Source organism: Colossoma macropomum, unplaced genomic scaffold (assembly GCF_904425465.1).
Source record: "Colossoma macropomum unplaced genomic scaffold, Colossoma_macropomum, whole genome shotgun sequence".
NCBI classification, from domain to species: domain Eukaryota; kingdom Metazoa; phylum Chordata; class Actinopteri; order Characiformes; family Serrasalmidae; genus Colossoma; species Colossoma macropomum.
In genome coordinates, this window is record NW_023494808.1 from 11,577,480 (window position 1) to 11,600,943 (window position 23,464).

Consider the following 23,464-nt stretch of genomic DNA (forward strand, 5'->3'; position numbering starts at 1 on the left):
AAGTCTGGTTCCATTGACTCACATTAAAAGTAAAGTATGTTTTTTCTTTCTCCTGTAAAGTTACCATTTTGGAGATACGAGGTTTTGATCCGACAGCAGCGATATATAGGTAGTAAAAATACATTAAAAAAATAATCTATTACTTTACTGAGTTCACTGAATGAGAACATGGTGGCCTAATTAAGATATGAATTGATGGAAAGGGACCAGCATTAACCAAACTGAATGAAACGGGTCTTCAGTGGAAAAGTCCCAGTCAGACATGTAATTAAGATCATGTAAAGGCTTAGTCTGTGACCAGGTCACCAGCGGAACAAGAAAAACTGTATTTTCTGCTTAATAATCTGCATAGATCATTTTACTGCGCCAGTGTCTTGAACTCCTGTTTTTAATGCAGGAAATACTCATACAGTACCAGGTACAGTCTGCAGATTTTAACAGCATTGACTCATATAAGGATATTTTCTATTTGTATTAACAAATGTCAGCTGTTAAAATATGCACAAGTCCCACAAAATGGACTTTTTTTTTTTTTTGCATTAATGCACTGTACACCACACACACCCACACACACAATCATCTAAACCGCTTATCCTTCTGGGTCACGGTGGGGTGCTGGAGCCTATCCCAGCTGTCATTGGGCAGAAGGCAGGATACACCCTGGAGGGGTCTGTACAGCATACAACAACCCATAATACAAGAGAATTCAAGAAATGCACAAAAGGGGCTTTTTTTTTGTAAAAATATCCAACTTTATGTTCCCATAGTACTAAGACAGCGTTATAAACAGGACGATATGAACAAACCCTTCATCACCGTTGGCGAGCCTGTCTAGAACCCACTCCTTCCAACCAAACTGCGGCATGAAATTAGTACAGAGTCGCCTCCCCTAACATACTGCTTTAAAAAACAAAATCAAATATAACATGAGCCCCAAACAAAACTGTGGACAAAATCAAGGAAAACCAAAACAAAAAGAGCAGCATCTTTCATGACTGATCCTCAACAGACACATTCGTTTGCTGTGGTTTAAAGAGGGGGGAAAAGAAAAAGCCTAGAGGCCACACAGCAAAATGACACATTACTAGTTAAGAGAAAACGACTTCTCTTTCTCTCTGTGGGGCGTTCATCTTCCTTACTTCTCTTTACTGGGTTGCTGTAATATATTTTACAAATTAACATACAGATGAGAAGAGTTGAAGGGTGGAGGTGAAGTTAAAATGCTCAAATTTTGTCATCAACTTCATGCTTTTCCCGTAGAGGAAAAAGAAACCCAACCCAAACAGTAATTCTGAATTGATTAACGTGGGGATTGTAACCGTACAACAGTTCTCTCCATACAAAATGAATGTAGGTTCACATAAAAATGACGGGTGGGCGGGGACTGCATGTGAAGTGGGCGGGGTCAAAGAAGGTTACAGACGGTTTCATTTACACATTGGCATTGGTTTGGTCAAAATTTACACTCCTCTTCCATCTTCTGCCTACTGCTATCTCGCTGTACACACACACTCACACACACGCACACAGAGCTTCGCCAGCTCCCGATTCCGTTCTTTCCTGTATGAAAAACTGTACAAGTGCGCGAAAGCTCAGTCGCACATTTCCTCTGGGAGTTCGTGCGGGTTGAGTATTCCTGGCACAGACATTTGGAGTTTGTGTTTCTCCTCCTGGGCCTGACGCAACACCGCCTCGCGCTCCTCCAGAAACAGGTCACTAGTGTCCTCACCTGCATACTCCTGCACACACATACATAAACAGCATTAAACACTATTTTTTAGAAAATTAACAAAGATTAAACAATATAGCAGAACAGATTGGGATAAAACAGAATAAAACAGATTAAAAGCACCGAAAAAACAGCATCATACAACAGAACGGACACCCAGGCAAGGAAATAAGTAGCGATTTGTCCTCATTAACTGAAATTCAGGGCATCTTGTATACAAACGGAGGCACTATGCAAAATACACAGAACATTTTAACTCATGAAAGTATTATATAAATGTAATATATATAATATTTATAGTATATAATACACAGTTGAGTCACATTGTTATGACCACTTCATGTCCACAAGCTGGTGGCGGCAGCGTTATGGTCTGGGGAATGTTTTTGTGGCATTCTGTGGGCCCACTCATCCATGTGGAAGGCACTCTCAACCGATTTGGGTATGAATCCATCCTTGCAGATCACGTACACCCATACATGCTGATTGTCTTCCCTGGGGCGGATGGAATCTTCCAGCAAGACAACGCGACACGTCCAACGGCTAGAAATGTCTGACATTGGTTGGAAGAGCATGACCAAGACTTCTAAGTACTACCCTGGCCCCCTAATTCCCCAGACTTGAACCCAACTGAGCATCTGTGGGACCACCTCGATCACTGCATTCACTCTATGGATCCTCCCCCACGCACCCTCCAGCAGCTGTGGGATGCACTGCAGTCAGCATGGCTCCAGATACCTGTGACAACCTACCAGGACCTTACTGAGTCACTCCCAGCCCGTCTAGCTGCTGTCCGTGCTGCACACGGCGGTTATAGCTGGTGGTCATAATAACGTGACTTGACTGTATATATGTATAGCATTAATTTTGTATCACACTTAACATTATTTTCTTAAGACACAATAAGGTGACTGACCGTATGTTATCAGAGGAGTGTGAGGAGAACATACCTTTATCTGCACAAGGAAGTCCCTAAGATGCTCTTTGAAGGCAGGTATGTCCTGATTCAAGCTGAACAGACCTGTTACAAACACCTTCACCTGGGCACTGTTAATAAAATCAACACAGATACATCACATATGGACTCTGCTACTGCCCACAGGCTATAGGGACTGCCATTATGGGACACATACTTAAAGGGGAATTACACCGATTTTTCAAAATATCTGCATAATTCAGTGGCTGAGATGTAAACAGTCATTAACGGTGGTTTGATGTGAATGACGTGAAATGAAATTAAATGATCTGATTTCTTTACAGTGGTGCTGATAGAAACCAGGGATTACCATGTCTACAACACAAACACAGCCATTTTATTTACTATCCAAAACCATCAGTGAGCCAACATGTGCCTTCTGCGTTTTTATATGTAATGTTGGATGATAAAATGGTCATGAACCGGAAAAAAAATACGTTTTCGTTGGGGACTATTTTGCCTTGGAACACTCTTCATGTATCCCTCCACTACTAATAGATTTATGAAATACATTTCAGGCCAAAACTTTCACAAAATGACTATAAAACAACGTCTCAGAGTAGTCATAACCACTTCATGTAACATACTAACTTTCTATGAGGGAGCTTTTAGAGGTGGACGTCTGGTTCCTATCACCACCACTGTAAGCGATTCGGAAACAGAGCATTTTTACATCAAACCACTCTGATTGACTGAAACTTATCCATTTAATTATGCAGAAATGTTGAAAAATCGGTGAAGCTCCCCTTTAAATGTCTGCAACTGAAACGCTGAAAGCAGAAATGTGAATCCGAATCAAAATAAAACATTTCTATAACAACATCCAAAGGAGAGAAACTCATCATTCAAGCTTTACGTGCGGCCAATAATTAATTAATTATTAATTAATAATTTTTCAGAGATCAATCAGTAATTAACATGACGTCCACCGTATACTGCTAACTGTGCTTGGTCAATTTATTCACAAAATCCACGAGTAAATACTGGAGGTTGTTCTTACTCTTGTAAGTGTGAGAAGGCTGTCTTCAGCAGGCTTGCCACATATTCCTGCACGTAAGCCTGGTTGCTCATAGGGGCACCAGTGCTCAGGGCTACGCTGATCTTTCCCTCCTCGACTAGGTTGAACATGTAGGCCAGGATAGAGGCGTGCATCGTCAAACCTGTCCGTTAAAAAGGGGGGTGGGGGGTGGGGGGGATACAGGTTTAACAAGAACTGTGTAGATTGTTCAGAGGGATGGCTCCAGATGTGCTAATTTGGGTAACCGAATAAAAGCTAAAATGTTGGCAACCTGCAATGGTTACTTGTATTCATTAACTGTTTGGTTGAACCATCACTTAAAATATTTAAATCAACTATTCAAATACAGCTATTCCTATCAATTGCAAAGACTAGTTGTGCAAACGGCACATTATAACATTTAAACTTAACACTTATATTGGTGTCTTTTTGAAAACAATAATGTAATAATTCCTTAAACATCAGCAACAATATATACACAATACAATAAATGATATATTTAAATAAAATAAAAAAAACAAAAAAACAAACAACACCACTCTATTCCAAAGATGGCCAAGCCCTGCAGTAAAGGATCAAATTTACAGAAAGACAAGCAAGTCTCTGCACATCAACTAACCAGCTGTGTGAGACGTATCCGTGACAACAGAGAAGATATGCTGAAGTATGTCACAGAAGTACGTCTGATAGAAGCTTTGAGCAGCAGCCTCCTCCTGGGCCACATTCTGCAGCAGTGTGTACAGGATCTGCAGACCTGAGAAGGCAGGAGGGAGACAGAGAAAGTGTTGTGTTACTGTGGGTAGTATTATTGGTATTCTTGGTAGCCTCACATTGTAATTGTGTCCCTAAAACAGGCAAGAGATGGAACAACTTCACTCAAAAATTACTCAAAAAGATTCTGCACCAAATAATTTCCTTGTAAAACACACAGGAACAAGTCTGGCCTGTTATGTACACGATGATGAAATGCAAACAAACAAAATCATTCTCCCTCTCACATCTTCGGCCATTATTATGGAACAGATGACACTTGCAGCTTGTGAAGGCTCATGAAGGACTGTACACTCACCTGTGTCAGCCACGTTCCTCATGGTGTGCTTGAAAGCCCAGATGATGGAGTCCAACACCAGCTTGAACTGGACTGGTGGAATAGACAAGAAAGCAGGGAAACACTGCGAATTCACCGCCTGCAGCAGGTAGAAAAAGTGTGTCCTGTGCTCTGGGAACTCCTCGAAGTCCTGGACAGAATAAGGTAGAAACAACAGTTAAAAATATTACTTTGTATTTTTCATGTTTTATTCAATGAAAACAGTCTTTGTATCCAGTTTCTATTCTTTAAGTAATATTCTTAAATAATTTGTGATTGACACTAATCACCTAATTTACCAGGAGAGTTCTGATACATGATATAAACCATTAAAAAGACAACTAATATGATGGTGTGACAGTGATTTTCCAAAAATCTTAACCGAGCGCTTCAAACCCATTTCTTTAAATCAGCTTAATTTATAGCTTGTGGGCCAACAATTTAGCAAGCATCACATATTACGGCATAAATCAAGCTCTTAATTTCTTCAGGCATATTTCAAAATAACGGCCAATATAATTCACTGAAGGTCAATGGGAATATAAAGTAATCTCTAACCTTGTTGATCATGTTAAGAGTGCACTCAAAAACGGCATCGAAAATCTGGGGGATTTCTCCAGTGATGTGAGCCCCAAGCTTATTCACGATGGTAGCCATGGTGCTGAGCACTTCTGGTTCTCGAGCAGCAGGAACGTTCCTTTGATAGTCAATCAGGACGGCCTCTAGCAGAGGAGGAACGAAGTTCTCCCCAACCTTAAAACACAAGAAAAGAAGGAGAGTCAACCACACCGGTGCAAAGCTTGCAATTAAATAGAAAACTTGACTCAGCAATGCAAACTTGGACAACGGTGAATGAAAGTATGGAAGTGAGACAAACATGACGGTTGATTTTTCTTCAGTGACATGAAATGTTGTAACCACTCACATTTAAATGGTTCACACTGCCCAGAAATTTTAAATAAATCAGGCATCAATACAGCTCTCAAACTACAAGGAAAAAACTCTTTATATCTTTAACCTGAGCTGTAAAGAGAGTTACAGCCTTATTCTTGTCTCTCTAATTTAAAATGGAGCCTGTCCATTCGTGGACATACCATTTGAGGATCATTGGAACGGCTGACCCAGCCCGAAATGAGCTTCAGAGTTTCTCTCTTCACCGTGCGCATGCTCCTGATCAGAGGCTGCTTTGTCACCATCTCACCTAGAGAAGACAGAGAAAGACAAAGGACATGAAAATGAATATTATTCTATGTATAACGGACAGAAAACTAAGTAGAAAAGCTAAGTATGTGCAACAGTGTTGAACAAAAAATTTTAAACAATTTCTTACAAATATACTGAACATGGGTGAAGACAACAGCTAGGCCTATGAGTGCAGTTGCCTACACAAGAAAAATTACACAACACAATTACGATCCTAATAGTGATCCTCAACATTAATGTTTATTTTGTAACACCAACAAAGCATGCTATGAAATTTGTGCTTCAGTTGCGTTTCTCACCATTGGTCTGGATGGCAGAGGAGATGTTCTCACTCAGGCACTTGTAGACATTTAGCATGTCCAGGTAGATACGTCCTAACTGCACCACAAACGGGTGACCTACGGCCTTACACGCCCTCACGTTGGTCTTCAGGATGCTGCCGAGCTGACGCACCGTTTCTGGGTCCTTCAGGATGTCCACGTTCTGACAGAGGACAAAGACGCAAGCAAATATTTAACAGACAACATTAGAGCTACACAGCACTGCAATGGCCTTCAGCAGCTGATTGTGGCAGTAATGATAATCAATCATATGTATAGGAAACTGAATAATGTTTAATGAGATTGTTTCGAAAGTTGTCCTCTATTCACAAAACGACAGGCATTAATATGGAGTTATATCAGCCTCCACTGTTTTGGGAAGGCCTTCCATGACATTTTGGAGTGTCTGTGGGAACGTGGCCACGTGCTTCACACCACTCCAGATGACACTTGGCATTGCACATTTTGATCTTAGTCTTGTGTGCAGCTGCTTAGCCATGGAAGCCCATTTCATAAAGTTGCTGATGTTGCTTCCAGAGGTAGTTTGGAACTCAGCGGAGAGTAATGCAACAGAGGACATGCGCTTCACCAATTGCTGGCACCACTCTGTGAGTCTGTGTGGTCTACTGCTTCGTGGTTCAGCTCCTACTCACTTCTATTTCACAATTATAGCACTTAATGTTGACAGAGCCGGACCTAGCAGGACAGAAATTTCACAAACTGACTTGTGGCAAAGGTGGCACCCTATGACAGTGCCACGTTTGAAGTCACTGAGCTCTTCAGTATGACTTATTCTACTGCCAATGTTTGCCTATAGAGATTGCAAGGTTATGTGCTTAGTTTAATCCACCTGTTAGCAATGGGTGTGGCTGAAATATCAGAATTCAGTCATTTGGAGGAACGTCCATATATACATATTTATACAACAGTTAGTTCCGGCCGCGCAAGCTGATTGGTTGAGAAGTGTTCTAACTGTGCTGTTATTTCACCATAACATCACAGGTTTTTCACAAACACTATCACTCCGCTAAGATGCCGTTGCTAAGCAACAAGTTTGACAGCTGTTGGAGACGCTCAAGCCATTTGAACGTTTTTACTTCTTACTTTGCCACAAACAGAAAATGGACACTTTTAAGATCACATTTGACCGACAGCCGATTTGGTCAGACTGAAGATGAGACGACACTAAATTCCCAAACTGTCATCACCACTGAGCAGCTTTTCAGTCGTTAGCTGTGACAGAAGAACAGCTGAACAACCTGGAATCAGGCAGAAATGAACCCAATACCATTCGCCAAACGTGTAGTCTGATCTTCAGAGTCTGACCAGATCGGACTGAGCCATAAAACTGCTGCAATAAAAAAGAAAAAAGCTGCTCAGTGGTGATGACAGTTTCGGAGTTTAGTATAAGGAGCTGGAGAACGAACTGCCGGCTGTGCAGCTCGTTAAGGAACTATAATGTGGCTGAAGGAACTGCGAACATAAAAGCATATTAAACGCCGCGTTCACGGCCCAGTTTATTAATTTATTACTTCATTTATTTAACTGTTGTATAAAAGCAATAAAACACTCGAGGTCAGGTGTTCAGATGATCTGTGACCAAATCACTGCTGTGATGTTACTGCGCGGTAACACGCTCCCTCTCTTGTTCTACTGCTTAAATATAGGCCACAAGTATTATAACAATTATAGCAACCACAGTCTTACAGTCTGTTCATTACATTTTTATTACATTGCCTTACTACTGCCACAAGCACGTCTACTAGAACTGAACACTGAAAATTTCATTAAACACGGATGAAGGAAATCAAAAACGTGTTCCTACATGATTCAATAGACTTCCCAATACTCACCTTGGTGGCCTGCTGGATGATACTGTCCCACACCTGGTTGGGGAGCAGCATGTACTTCTCTATCAGGTGCTCCTGTACTGCTTGGTCCGTTTGAGCGCCAATCATGTAACCCACAGCTTCATAGAACGTATGCACCTGCAGAGAGTCAGACAAAACAGTTAATGCACTGTATATTCAGCTTAGTGTCTACGACCAAACTGAAATAAAAAACTAAACTACTTTATAGCTTTACAGCTCCTTTTATTTATTTATTTATTTCAGATCAGCATCCAAGCCAAGTCTTGGAGAGGGAAAAAAACAAAACAAAACAACTCTCACACTAATACTAGACTGAATCATGGCAAAGAGCCTTAACACAAGTAAAAACAGAGAGCCAGAGGAATCCATAAAAGATTCTGACCTGCTGTGGCTGCAGATCACAAATGATAGTGTTGATGTTGTTGAGAATTTCATCAATGAAGGGCATCACTTCCCCAACCTGCACCTGCACAAAATGCCTCCTGCATTTCTGAGCAATCTTGATGAATGTGTCACATGCCATGTCTTGAACTCCATCATGGGTCTCTGAGTAAGAGAGAGAGAGATATTAATCAGTTAAATAATTAATGAATTAATTAGCTATGATACAAACATTCAGCATATATCATCAGTCCTGTCCATTGTGTAAACACTTCACATCCAGCTGATCAATACAGATGATCTAAAATTACATAGTTACAAAATGATTCCTCTCCTTCTGCGTTCATGTTATGGAGTTTCAGCTTCACTGCTCTCACTCACCATGCATGAACTCAAAGAGCTTGTTGACAACCGTCTTCAGGAACTTCCAGTGAGCACGGAGGAATCGTGGGTACTGGCCTACAATGTACATGATGTTGGAGGCGATGATGGCCTTGTTGTCTTTCCCTCTCTTCTGCTCACACAGTCCCAGCAGGTCCTGGAGTTCAGACACACACACAGGAGACACAAAGGAAGATGTAGTTACACATACGCAGCCCTGTCTCACTACAGAAAACATAGAGGAACAGAATCTTAATGTTTAGGAATCAGCACTTTCAACGAAAGGCTTTTCATGTATGTAATCACCTTGATAACAGTAACAAGGAACCTCTTCTCATCCTCCTCGTGCATGGCTCCGCTGATTGAGCCAATAGCCCAGCACAACGTGTTCAGGTTCCTCCAGGACCATTCCGTACCATTCACCTGGTTATGGAGCTTTTCCGTCATGATCCGCTCTGTATCCGCATAGTCCAGATGAGTCAAGTACACTACAGGAAACGAAGGAAAAGTGAAAATTAGATCTTTGAACTTAAAGACCATCTTTACTGCATTTGAAACCTTCAACGTGTAACTAATGGTCACACAGCATCTTCAAACGACTAACTCTGCTAAAAGGCGATAAAGCTGAATGACGTGCAGTGCTACTAACCAAGAGTCTCTCTCATGTTCTTGTAGAGGTTGATGGAGTCTGTGTCCTTCATGAACTCTCGTACAACCTCTCCCTGGTCGTTCTCTACAACCAGCACCTCCTCGGGCTTAGCCATGCGGCTCACCATTAGCAAACGAACCTGAGACACAGGTAAAGCAGTGTTACTACCACACTTAGACCCACACGCGCCATGACTGACCTCCACCTGCTGTTGTCTGACCTTCAGCAGATGCACCTGATGAACAGCTAAAATTAGGATAACACTTTTTTCCCCTTTCACATTGATACCTGATCCTTGAGTATTGGCTGGTAGAGAAACAGATGAAGCTTGAACCTCATACATATACATATATATATATAGTTTGTCTCATATGTGGATCCTGTTCGCCTGTGTGTACTGAGTGTCAGACTCTTTACTAGAGTTTCGTAAATATTACTGTCATTCATACTTTCAGCAGTAGTGGGTGAGCAGCAGATTTCTCAGCTTAGTTGAAGAAAAAGGCCACAAGACCCCGCTGCTGCGTGATACAGCTGGCTGATGGAAGTGCACCATGGGCAGGGCTAGTGGGGACACAGGCATGACTAGCAGGCTGCTATGCTAAAGGCTAAACCTAGGCTAAAGGTTATCATTACCTCAAAACAACTAGCGATTACTTCCATGTTTTTCTCCAATGTTCACTCCCTGAATAACACTCTGGACTATCATTTACTCAGACAGTAACTGACTACAGAGCAGACGATTACTGAAAGAAGCTCAGTCGCTGGGGTAAGCTGCTATGGTTAGCGTGTTTTACGCTGTTGTGTTATCTGGTGCATTCGTGACATATCGTTGAAACCAACAGCTCAGGAAGAATTCCAACCAGTACATCACCCACTACTATTGCCTTTCCACAAAATACTGGTGTTACAGATTTCGCCATGAGACTTTTTACTGCCACTTGCTGACCTGATGCGCTGTGTTTAAAAGCCAGAATTGGTGCCAATACTGATACAGCATCAGTGCAACCCCAGCTAAAACACCAATATGTTTGACATTACAACATTAGCAGCACCAGAAATAACCAGGAGCACATTCAACGTTAAAACATAAGTACACAGGCAAAAAACATCCTTTTAATTTAACTTGTGTTCTTTTACAGCAGTGTTATTACCACACTTACACCCACATGAGCCATGGCAGTCCTGCATCTGCTGCTGACCTTCAGCAGATTTTAGTATTTTAACTATTCATCAGATGCATCTGACCTTCAGTAGATGTACCAGCTGAATAGCTAAAATACCAATGCTTTTGACATACGAAGCCCTAGAAATATCAAGGGGCATATCCAACATTAGGGCAGGAGAACGGGAGCAAAAAAATGCCCTTTTAATTTATCTAGTGACCTTTTATTAAAAATGGGTCAATAAAAATGCCCTTTTATTTATTTAGTGACCACAGCAAAGTTTTTCTCTTCCAGCATGTGCAAGGAATTTTCACCTTTGCCGGTCTGTCATGGTAAATCAGAAACAATTTCTATTTTCACACAATAAATCTTGATCAGTGCTAAACAATTTTTTAAGATTCACCATTTCTGACAGCTCTTTTCCTCTCTTCCTAGTCAAAGAAGAAAAAAAATGCTGTTCAAAAATTCTTCCTACCCTGAGTGTGAGATGTGTACGACACTCACCTTCGACAGCACGAACAGGAAAACGTGTACATGTGTAAAACCCTAACCTTGGATAGCACAGGCAGGTAGAGGTGTCTGCGTGGGGGCACGTCAAAGTGCTGGCTTCCAGAGAGCAGGGGAGAGGTGGAGGTGCTAAAGGGGCTCTCTCTATACAGCTCTGCTGCCAAGTGGTTCCAGTACTCCAAACAAATCTTAAAGATCTCTGTCTCCTCCACTTCAGACACCAACAGCATGTAGTGGAGGGCCTAGATAGAGAGAAACGTATTCAGAGAGAACTATTACAGTAAATGGCAAAGAAAGAAAGAAAGAACATTAAAAAGAAAGAAAGAAAAACAACATACCTCCATTAGCGTCTCACGCAGGTTGAGTCTCTTTTCAATTAGCTGGCCGTGCTCTTTGAGGAAGGTGCAGAGGAACAGGCTGAGGTTCTGGATGAAGTTCTGCTCGTCATCTTTACCGTTTGCATAAGCCAGACGGATATTTGTGTTCAAAGGCAGCATCTGTGAATCAAATAACGTGCCATTTATCTAGTGACCACAGCAAAGGGTTTTTAACCCAAAGAAAAACGTCTCTTGGGTACAACAGCTTTAACTGAATCAGTAGTGATTTTATTAAATGCCAAGTAAGACTAACTTACAATATTGAAGAATAAACAGGGTGTCCCAAAAAAATTGACATCATTTCGTCTAATAACAGACAATTCTCCCTCAAACGGTCTCAAATTTTAACAAAATGTGTGAAAACTAACCAAGTTTAATTTTAATGTTTTTTTTCCAGGTTGAAGAACGGTGTTCACTAGAAATGAAAAGGCATTTTGTGTGTTAGAATATGCTCAAACACAAGTGTGCAGCGCACATTTTTGAGAAAATTCAATAAAAATGCACCAACTGGGAAGCAGATTTGGAAGGCTGTCTGTGCAGAGCAAAGGGATCTGGGCGACCACCAGTATAAGAAGATATTACATTTGTGAAGCTGTGAAATCGGTTATAAAATCTACATCCCTCTGAATTTCTTGTTGGAATTTTGATAAATAAATCTTGTATTGTTCAACATGAAGCCTAATTTCGCCTAATGAAGTTTAATTTCTTTTGCCCAGAACATGTAGTTACTCAGATATTCACATCTCAAAAAATGTCAATTTTTTTGGGACACGCTGTACATTGCTATGTGGTTTTGGCATCCACATCTGTTACCTGTTTGAGCTGCATCATGGTCAGGGTGAAGAGGCTGACAAACTGCTCCTCGTACTGATTGACACTGACACCTGCGATCTCCGTCAGGCACTTCAGAGTCACGTTCCGGAACATAGGTACATTCAGAAACTGAGAGAGACAGAATCAGAGACATTAGAGCAGCTCGGAATAATCAGAACGCCACTAGTCCTGTTCGCATTCCTGCCTTCTTACACCTTGTCCTAACATCAGACAAGTGTTCAAAAGGAGAACCGCATCTAGTCACGAAGGGATGTCTACACTGGAAACACACTCAAAGACATATTACAAGTCTCTGAGCTTTTAATATATTTATATATTTAAAACAAAGGTTTCAGTGCTAATAGCTCAAGAAAACAACTACAAACAGGTAGACACTTTTTTTTAACCTCAATCAAAAACCATTTTTAGATTAGGATATATTTAGCTTCATATGTTGCAGCCGAGCAACACATTTCAATGCAATATCAATACAACATAGCAGGGAACATCGCAAATGGTTACGTGATTACCTAACTTACTCTACATGGAATGACTGAGCTAACTTATCTGGTGATAGATAAAAAGCAGATAAATGTTCTTAAAATTTGAGTTCCCTTTTTTTTGTCACCCTCATGGATGACTGGCTCCTCATTTACTTGTTGAAGTGCAACATCAGCATGATGTGTCAAAAACAGAAAAGGGCTCCCATCCAAAAGCTGCAACGCATTGTTTCGTATCGCTGTCTGATGCTCGTGGCTGCTGTAAACACCTTTCATTATTATAATGTAAGCATTCTGCCTCTGTTGTTTACTTGCTGCAAGGACAAGATGTAATGCTTCTAAAGCAGACCATATACATTAAGTAAAGTCTGTGTTGGAGTGCCAGCTTAGCCATAATGCAAGTTGCAGAAGGCCATAAGAATAGCCAGAACTCTGCATGATCTTCCTCTTTTTCTTACGCAGTTGCAAGCAATACCAATGCAAATGCGCCTTTGTGAGAGGGTCCGGCCACTACATCACTGATACTGCACACTGAAGGACACTAACGTATTGAAAGATATATTACCTTGTAAACCAGTGTGCTGATCAGTTTGGTCTCAAAAATGTAGCCAAGCGGAATCCAGTTAAGGAAGCGCAGAAGCGTTTCCAATGTGGCGTTGACCAGTGGAGCGTTCTGGGAATTCTCCTAAATAAGACAAAGACAAGAGCAATGTTAGACACGGTCAATCAAAAAATGTATGATGATCAGGATTTATCATAAGACAACAAAATTGTTCATGACTTACCATGACAAACTGGCAAAGCTGGAAAATCTGTGAAAATTCATTGCACATGCTGGAAGAGAAAGAAGAAAAAATTGTAAATGCCTTTAAATTTGACACCTGTGACAGCTGTGTAACATCAGCACTGTCGGCTTTAACACCGCAATGGGGTTAAAGATAACGTACACAAACAAACTAACAAGTAAATAACAACTGTAACAATAACAACTACAATGATAATAAAATATGAACTGTATCACTTACAAAGCAAAACATAAAGAGTCTTCTTTGTGACTCTTGTAGTCTTTGTGTACTGTACCTGTCCTTCAGGTGCTTTGCTTTGACCTGGGTCATCTGTCCACTGGAGAAATCGAACACCTCCTCACTGAGCAGCTTCAGGATGATCATGTTGTTCTGGCAGAGGCTCTCGCTGGTGCGACTCGCTCCCACGATGTCGCTGATAAATGTGGGCCAATGCTTCGGCCACTCCTGCTTCAGAATCTGAGAACATCACAGCGAGAAGAAGGGTATTAAACACAACAGTCACTAATTCGTATTCAGTGTCTGGAAGCACACCTCAACAGTGAGGTACAGAGATATACACAAAGCCCTGTCTGAGGTACTACAGAGGCAGCTTGCCTAAAGTTGGGACTCCAGGGGCCGCATTACAGAAACAGTCTAAACTCTGAAATCTTGTCTTATCCGTTTAGTCCCCAAGACAACTAGGGTTGGGCTGACAGGCAACGCCATCGTCCGTGGCTGACAAACATCTCAATGTTGAGACAGCACCATGACGCAACACCAACCACCATCACTGCAGCGGTCCGCACCGAAGCGGGGATGCTTTAGTCAGAGCATGCTGTACACAGCCTAAAGCAGGGGTCATTTTGACAGGGTGGCCCTACTGTAATTGGCCTAACTTTTCTAGCCATTACGTTACCACTTTATCGGCCCGGGAAACTTAGACCAATCGCATGCGTTGTAAATATCACACGTGACGCTACTCAGCTAATCAGATCTGTGCACTACGATGAGCACTGAGACTCAAGTGAGTGACGCACACAAAGGGGACGGACAAGGCAAGAAACAGCAGTCAGAGAAGAAAGTGAGTCAGAGGGAAGTTGTTTCACATGGCGGCTCTAGAAAGAGAAAACTGACAAATGTTGTTGAAATTTTACTGAATTGTATTTGATTTGACCTTCAGTTGTTGTCTACATAAGATGTTGATATACCTACTAGGCTACTTCAGTATACATGGCAGTGAATCATAAAGCAAGTTAGACGTTATGATGAAGTTCCACCAATTATTCAGGCTAATAAAGTAATTTAATTTAAAATCGTGTTTAGACTGAGAGTCCGGTACAGGCAGAGAACCATAAAGCAACGTCTAATGTAGAAATCTGTTGTTAAACCAGTGCTCCAGTAGTGTTCCTTGTATTTTCACTATGGCAGCGAGCTATGTTAGCATTAAGATAGCGGGGATAGCTTGGTGCTATGTGATTTTTATGTCAGCTCTAGCTGAAATCTGGACATTTGGAGCTCATAACAGGCACAAAAACATTCTTTACTTGGTATGAGTCTGTTTTTAAGTAGCACTTTATTTAAAGACTTAAAATCTGTTTTATTACTGCAGCGTTAGCCTGACAGGCAGTTAGCTTTATGCTACCTGTCCAGCCTGATAGTGAAGGCAGAATCCAGTTTTAAGGAGAATATAACATAACTCGGTGCTGTTTATGCTTGGAGCTTTGCTGTTCTTGCCGTAATTTCATCTTCACTCGTCTGTACTGACAGCTGCCTTTTAGGTAGACATCGTGCAAACCAAATAACATCCATACTCTTATCCCAACTCCAGGTAAGAAAATAGCATTACAGAATCATCCTTACTAGACAAAATTTCCTAAATATACTTCTGTTTCAGCCACCGGTTTCTATCGTTTTATTAGGCAAATGTGACGGGAAGCAAAGTTCACCACAAGTATAATGACATTACATTTACCCAAACTGCAAATGATGGTTTCAATTGTGAGAGGTTTTTATTTTCTCTCTCATTTTAAAAATCGCAGACACAGCAGACACGATCTCCACCATCCCCTCTTGTTACCTTTGTGTGTTAATGTTGATGAAAACTCGCCAAATACACTACAGTGACGGTGGTGGATAATGAGGGGACTGAGTTGAACTTGCAGCTGTTTATTATGAAGAATAACATTAGTGCAGCTCACATGCCAGCTAAAGCTTTGGGGAAATGGAAACTGAAACTGTGGCAGCAGGCGCTGTCAATATATTTCTAATTTTCAGTTTATCGCACTTTAGTCCTGTTTTGACCTTTTTACATTGATAATGGTAGCTGTCTTGCTAACTTAGATTTTTAGCATTGTTTTGATTATGTGCTTATGTTTCAGCTGTGCACGTATTGTTGGTTGCTTGGAAGTGGATTGTCGACTGTGAGTAGTTTAGGATTTTCTAACCTGAGATAAGACGCTGTAAGATAAGATTTGATTATGTACTGCAAATTTGTGAAAAATCTTATCTTGACCTTGTCAGATCTTAAATCAGGACAAAAAATAGAAAATTTCTGTAAAACAGCCTCTGGTCAAACTGTGGGGAAAACAGGAAAGAAAAATTTTTATTTTCTTACTAAGTAGCATCCTTAGGCTGCCTCAGGTAATTCATTTTGACAGACATGCTCAATTGAGAACTAATTTATCACTACATCCTCTAATTTTTATTCCACTTCACCTAAACATTTAGCACACAGTATAAATGTCTGCACCTGCACAAAAACCGTATGTGCCTTTTGGATACGGCCTCATGTGTCTGTCACATGTAGCAGTAACTGATATAGACTGTTGTGAAGTGCCTCAGGAAAACACGGACTTTTACGTTAAGTTTTACGCTAATGCTCTACTGAGTTATGGAACGGACTGCGTACCTGGACCAAGATCATGTTCAGTTTCGCCAAGTAAACTCCCTCTTTCTGGAAGATAAAAAAAAAGACATAAATATAACATTAATATGAGCATAGAAAAATCAATCAGCAATGGTGTAAGTACCAAAACCCCCAGCAGATGGTGCTTTACCTCCACAACAGCAGGATCCGAAGATGTCTTGATAATCAGCCCCACAACATACTTCTTAATTCCTTAACAACAAACAAACAAGTAGTCAACTGGTAAATACTTCAGTCTTCAATAGTTATGGTTTTAGATGAAAAGCAAAGTTAAACTACCATCACTGAACAATTGGTGTTGAAATGCTAGTGTTACCAAAAATGTCTGGGTTACAAACAGGTACCAAGATTGCTAGCATTCACATTGATTTTCCTCTCTTTCTTACGCACTCGCAAACCAAACAAATGCAAGCACGCCTTTGCAAGAGGGTGGATTTAAATTCTCCAAAACCACAAAGAAAGATATTTCATGAAATTTGAAATGAAATGATTTCATAAAGTATGCCCAATAAAAATCAGACAAGTTGCCAGAGTAACTAAATGTAAAAAAAATAATTTTTATTTCAGTAACTGAGAGAGAGAGAGAGAGAGAGAGAGAGAGAGAGAGAGAGAGAGAGAGGAGTGTGAGAAAGACTAATTGTGTATGTGTGACTTTTACCTTCACATTGGTTCCTTGGAAGAATTTTCCAGCGTGTTTTAATGACAGTCTCCAGAATCTGAAGAGCGTAGTACTGTGAACAGATCAGCAGGGCTCGTATTATTTGGAAAATCACAGCATGTGACAACAGCAGCAGCACAAACCACAACAACAACAAGCATTACATGCTACATTCATTTTTACACCAATACACACATTTATTTTCTCTCTTCTATTCGCTTATACAAAATATCACAGTGCACAACACAACAGATCTTTATGTCCAGACATACTTTAGTCTTCATGTTCTGGGAGAACTCCAAGATAGTGTCCACTCTGGTCCAAGCGTCCGGGTGATCCTTCAAGCTGGTAAGGACTTCTTGTGCCACTCGTTGCTGAGAAACATGGAGAGACGACAAATATAATGATTCATATTCTCCGAAAAACAAGCAGTCATTTACTATATACGGCTGCCTAATATGTGCTCTTTATATATTGCTCTTGAAGAAAACCAAAAAGGTTCATCTCAACTCATCATATTATATATGTACAAAACACACATGGAAGTTTTACATCAAAACGGGTTTACCCATTAATGTCAATATCTTATTTTTTTATGTTCTCTGAGCTAAATCTGAAGATTTTTTCCAAATTCACCAATATGACTAGGTGGAGCTGCTATTTAATTCATCATATCGCTGCTATTGGAACAAAACCTCATATCTCCAAAATGGTAACTTTACAGAAAAAGGAAAAAACATAATTTACGTTTAACGTAAGTCAATGGAACCAGACTTTTTTCCACAGTAATTTTGGGCCGTTTCTTTTGTTCTATTCATTATGAAATTTACACACAATGTAAAGGCCAACAGGTATTTTCTAATTATGCCAAAAACTGAAAAACGTCAAAAATGGAGGTTTTGGTCCGACAGAAGTGATATTAAAATTCAGTTTAATCATCTGGGACTTTTAAAAAAAACAACAGAAAGTTCCAATTTGATGTGAATAAAAGGATGAAAATTAAAAAAAACAACAAAACAAAACACAATGGGCACTGTAAAATGTTCATTCAACATATAACTAGGGCTGGGCGATAAGTATCGCAATATAAATATATATAATAAAATCTATATAACTTTTCCTCGATAGAGCGATAAGACAGGTTCGATAAATGTTGGATATAATACACCATTCTCACACTTCCACGTTCAGCGAAAGCCCTGGTGGCGTTTTCTACTGCAAGGAAAGCGACACTACTCTGCTGTCGCCAGGAGAGGGCGCACTTCCGAATTTTTTATTGATTAGAGAGGGAGGGGGCCACGAGTAAAAAAGGGTCGCCAAATATACTTTAGCAACGGCTGAAACGCGGAGTTATACAGTCCCTGTCTGAGTGGATGTTATCGGCGATCTGTTCTCCTGTGACCGAGTGTGAGTGACGAGGTCAGTGGTGTAACTGTACTGTCCTACAGCGATCTCACCTCTTTCTGTACATCCTAACAACTTCAGCGGTGTTAAATCACGTCTGCAGCGCCGTGTTTCAGCGCCAAACCGTCATATTTTAGTATTAGTGCATTCTCGAGCAACGAAAGTGAAAGAAAGAAGTGAGTTCATGTTCGACAGTAAACTGAGGAAGCTGTGAGGCGTTGGAGAGCGGGAGAGCGCTGTCTGTCCAGGCTAGCTGTTTTTAACTTGAAGCAGCGCTTCGGCACAACACGGTGAATTGATGATACGGTAGATCAAACAAGACACAAAATCACCGCTTTCAGTTTAAACATGCCTAAAAGGAGGACTCTGTGTCTGGTGTGAGAGATTCACACTGCAGATAATGCTTTTACACAGCGAGCGTCAGATATACTGCGGTTCACCCCTTAAACTACTACGATAGCATAGAGAAACCCAGTCGTCGCTAGCTGGTGTCTGAATACTGTGATCTGCTCTGACACGGATGGAGGAGTGACAGCAGTGACCTACCGAACCGAGCTGACGTTGTTGAGAAACTGAAGAGTTCAGCACTGTTGTTGGCCACTTGTTTAGCATTTGTAACGGGGTAGCCGAGCGCTCGACACCAGACAGCTAAAAATAATCTGTTTTCTTTCTTAAATCATGACTATTACAAAAAATGCAGCTGTGCTTTTCAAGCTGATAAAAACAGCTCAGAAACCTTCTCCCACTGCCCCAAGACAGATTAGTGAAATGTTCCACTGTTTGCCGAGTGTTTGTCATGATCGGACCATAAGTGATAGTATAAAACCACAGTTAACCACCCAGGAGCAAAATCAGCCTTCAAACGTGAAAGAAATCATGATTTGACATTTATCGCGATATGTATCGATATCGAACGATATGAGTTTTGTTTATCGTGATAACGTTTTTGGCCATATCGCCCAGCTCTACATATAACTATACAAATCACTCCATACTAGGGCTGGGCAACATGACAATATTTCTCATTGTGATAAAATGTGTCACTATATGCTTTTATGGGCATATTGTAGACATTGTCAGTACTGAAATCTTCCCAATTGCACGTCTGATTACAAAGGAAACATAATTAGTCATGTTTTATTAGATTTAGCGCAGCACAGTATGTAAAATGTTGAATATAAATGTATTCATAGTATTTGGTAATACTTTTAAGCAGGGCACTACTTTGTCTTCCTCGGTGTGTTTCAATTCATCAGACGTCAGAAAAACTCTACATATCGGGATATCATTTATGGTGACAAAGCGTGTATCGTGGAAACTTCTTAAAAGTATTGTAATATTATATTTTTGATTTTTCGTCCACCTCTACTTTTAAGTTCTGAGGAAGTTTTTATTACCACACTAAATTTAAGACATGAATGGTTTAATACCCAGTAGGTGGTAAAAAGTACTGCATAGCCCCTGCACTTCATTTATCCAGCCATATGATAAAGGTGGGATAGGTTATCACCATAACTCTCTCTCACCTGGGACCCAACATCGTAGTACATGGAGTTGACCACATTGTCAAGTAGGTTGATATCCAGCTTCTGACTGAAGTCCAGCAGCTGCCGGGCTGTATGGTCCGCTAACATTGTCATTTCTGCTGGCATAGAGCTTTGGAGAAGGGCATGACAAAGAATTAGCTTTTTAAAACTCAAACAGAGAACTAAATCACAACACAATGAGCTGTTTGTCAACAGACTTCTAAACAGAATGAGAGTCTGTTTAACACTCACAATTGTGAACATTTTTCCCCCTAAAACCCATACAGCAGCTTCCAAACCAGACCACGTGAGTTGGGGTTATTATTTGTGGCTGAAAAGCCAGAGGCTTTTGTAAATGTTTTTTTGTCAGGAAGTTCACAGAATTAGGTAACTGGATTACAACTATAAAACATCTAAAATACGTAAGCGCTGCTTCTGCATGGTTATTCTGCTGGATATAGGACTGGATCTGCCATTAGGATGGACTACACATCAATCCCTCCTTCCAAAGCTGCTGACCCCAAATTCAATTAAAGTCAAGCAAATTTATGTGTGTGAAACAATGACTTAAGTAAAAGTACTTTTTTCTCAAAAACAACCTAAGCAGAAGTACAAAATTAGCAGTTAAAAACCTGAGCCCTGAATGACTTGGCATGTCCCAGCATATATTAGCACAGAAGGTGAAGTGTGTTATACTTAGTCATTTTTGGCCTAAAATAAAATGCGAAAGCTACAAAATCAGAGTAAATAAACACACAAAAAGGAATCTGTTGGTTATTAAATGACTGATTAAATGATGATTAAAATGGCACTGGAAAAAAAAGACATTTTCTCACAAATACACCCAATTAAAACTTTCGGTTTCATTCATCTAAAACTGTACAAAAGCACCAAAAATTGCCTGCCTGCAACTGAGCAAGATAAACTAGTTCCTATACTAGGATGAAACTATTTTGGAGGAAACATCCAACTGCGGTCTAAATGCAACTGTTTTCTCTAAATTAAGCTCCAGGCCTTTTATTTCCTCAAAAAGACAAGCACATCCATTTTTTGGAGGCCTGAATGCTGAACACAGTGTGCCAGATGTTAGATTTCCCCGATTAAAAACTTTAAAATTGAATAATGTAGGATATAATTAAAACCGCAGCTCTTGTGATCTGAATATCGCCCTCTTTTCAAATCGGTTTCGATATTACCGATGAATCGTTCAGCCTTACACTACACGCCTCTGCTGGTTAGCTTAGCAGCATGCTGCTACCATGTTTTTATCCAGGACCTAAGCAGTTTGAGACAACACTATGAATTAAACAGACATTATGAATATGATATTAAAGACATCAGTGTCCACATTTCACACCTTTCTCCTTTTATTTTCTACTGGTACAAAAAGAGCCTCTCGTGTTGAACTACGGCGTCCGACAGAGGACAAAACGTGCACAGGAAAAAAACCCCGTTGAAATGATTCAGTTAGTTCAGCCAAAGCTCACGATGTTATTCTAAGCCCGAGCAAGTAAGCAGTGAAAACCACGAGGCTGAAGTTGGCTTCCTATTCGCCTGTGTCTGGCTCGAATTTTCCCGTTCCACCTTAAATGCTGCAGCTTTGGGCACCAGAACGTCACTGCCGCACCATTTTAAGGTGGAACGGGACAATTGGAACGGGAGGCTGGCGAGTAAGCGCTCTCAGAAAACCGGACAGCGTTTGAACTTTAAGACAGACATTTTAGCTGCATGGATGACAGGAGCCAGTCTTCAAAAACTCACCTGATTTTTTAAAAAACACTCTTTTCGATGAAATGCCACTTTACGCTTTCGGGGGACGCTACGCTTAGCTTAGCGGTTAGCTAAACTCGTAAATCTGAAGAAGCCGAGACGACAAGAGTAATAAGTTAACGTTAAAAGGTAAATAAACTCGCGAACACGGATCCGTTTATCTCATGATCACGCGATAGCGAGGTGCTAACGTTAGCTAGCAGATGCACTTGCTTTGGACAGCTCGCTAACTAGCCTAGCCACCTAAACAGCTAACCCAACTATCTGCAAGTAAGTTAGGTTACTAAACTGAAGCGAAGCGCCGAGTAATTAATGCTCATACAAAAAAAGAAAAGAAAGAGTAGTAACGTTAAGTGCGAGTCCGAGTCCAGAGATAACGCTGAGCTTGACCCCCCCTTTAGCAAAGTTAGCTTAGCTGTCACTGATTTACGTTGTATGTCTTTGAGTTTCTAGGCTAGCTCGCTAGCAGTGTCTCACGGAGCCATGGCTAACACGACATCCCGGCTTCATAAACACAAAGCAAAAGCAGACGTTTAGTTTATTGTTTGCATCTATTCCCCCCCAAAAACGTAGTTTTAAAGCAGGAGTCTGCAAAAGAGTCTGTAAGCCAGCTCTTCTCTCATCTAGTGCATCAAACCCAAGACCGGTTGAAACCGGTTCAGACTGGGATATTCCATCTCGGTTTAGTTTTCAGCCCGTGGCGCCGCGTAAAATTTGGACTGTGGACACGCCCCCGGCGCCACGCGATTGGCCGGCCGCGTCAGCGCCGAGTGGACCCCTGCGGCTCCCATTGGACGGCGGCCCTGCCACTCAAAGCTTCGTACCTCTCGCAGGGCCCAAGCACGGGCTGCATTCAAGACCCATGCATTTCAATGCCATGTGGGCTGGACTGTGTTGGGGATGGAAAATTACTGAGATGCCTACGATGATGTTCTGCAACTTGCGGGGTTTGTTGTTGTTGTTATTCGCCACTAAATGATAAAAATGTGCTTAAATCTGTTGAAATCGGGAAATTATTGTACTATTCTTGCAGCATGCTGTACATTATACAACAAGAGAACCATAACGTGTAGCCTAATCAAAAGTAAAAAAAAACATGCTGACACACCCAGTTATGAACCATAGCAGAGCATTATTGTGTCAAGATCTAGATCAAGAATAACATATTTATAAACATGTAGGCATGGTCAAAACTAATGTAAAGTCAAGAAACATGCTGACACACCCAGCTGTGAACCATATCAGTGCTTTATTGTATCAAGATCTAGATCAAGATTAACTTTCATGTTTATATTTATGTATATTTAGGCCTAATCAAAACTGATGTAGGGTCAAAAACATCCTGACACACCCAGCTGTGAACAATATCAGTGCTTTTTGTAATAAGATCTAGATTAAGATTAACTTTCATGTTTATATT

General features: G+C 40.8%; 1 protein-coding gene across 1 annotated transcript; it reads right to left on the minus strand.

Moving 5' to 3' along the window:
* Positions 1-731: 731 nt before the first annotated feature.
* xpo1a (exportin 1 (CRM1 homolog, yeast) a) lies at positions 732-22,714 on the minus strand. Its single transcript, XM_036557339.1, has 25 exons — positions 22,036-22,714; positions 20,275-20,404; positions 17,617-17,718; positions 17,345-17,417; positions 16,817-16,878; positions 16,669-16,713; positions 14,056-14,237; positions 13,761-13,809; positions 13,541-13,660; positions 12,476-12,604; positions 11,624-11,782; positions 11,330-11,527; positions 9,616-9,754; positions 9,273-9,454; positions 8,967-9,123; positions 8,587-8,750; positions 8,187-8,321; positions 6,313-6,496; positions 5,905-6,011; positions 5,369-5,563; positions 4,793-4,961; positions 4,343-4,477; positions 3,706-3,865; positions 2,680-2,776; positions 732-1,739 (listed from the first exon to the last, which is right to left on the minus strand). Exons 2-25 carry the CDS (start codon positions 20,398-20,400, stop codon positions 1,593-1,595), a joined length of 3,216 nt encoding a protein of 1,071 aa, XP_036413232.1. The 5' UTR covers positions 20,401-20,404; positions 22,036-22,714; the 3' UTR covers positions 732-1,592.
* Positions 22,715-23,464: the final 750 nt, after the last annotated feature.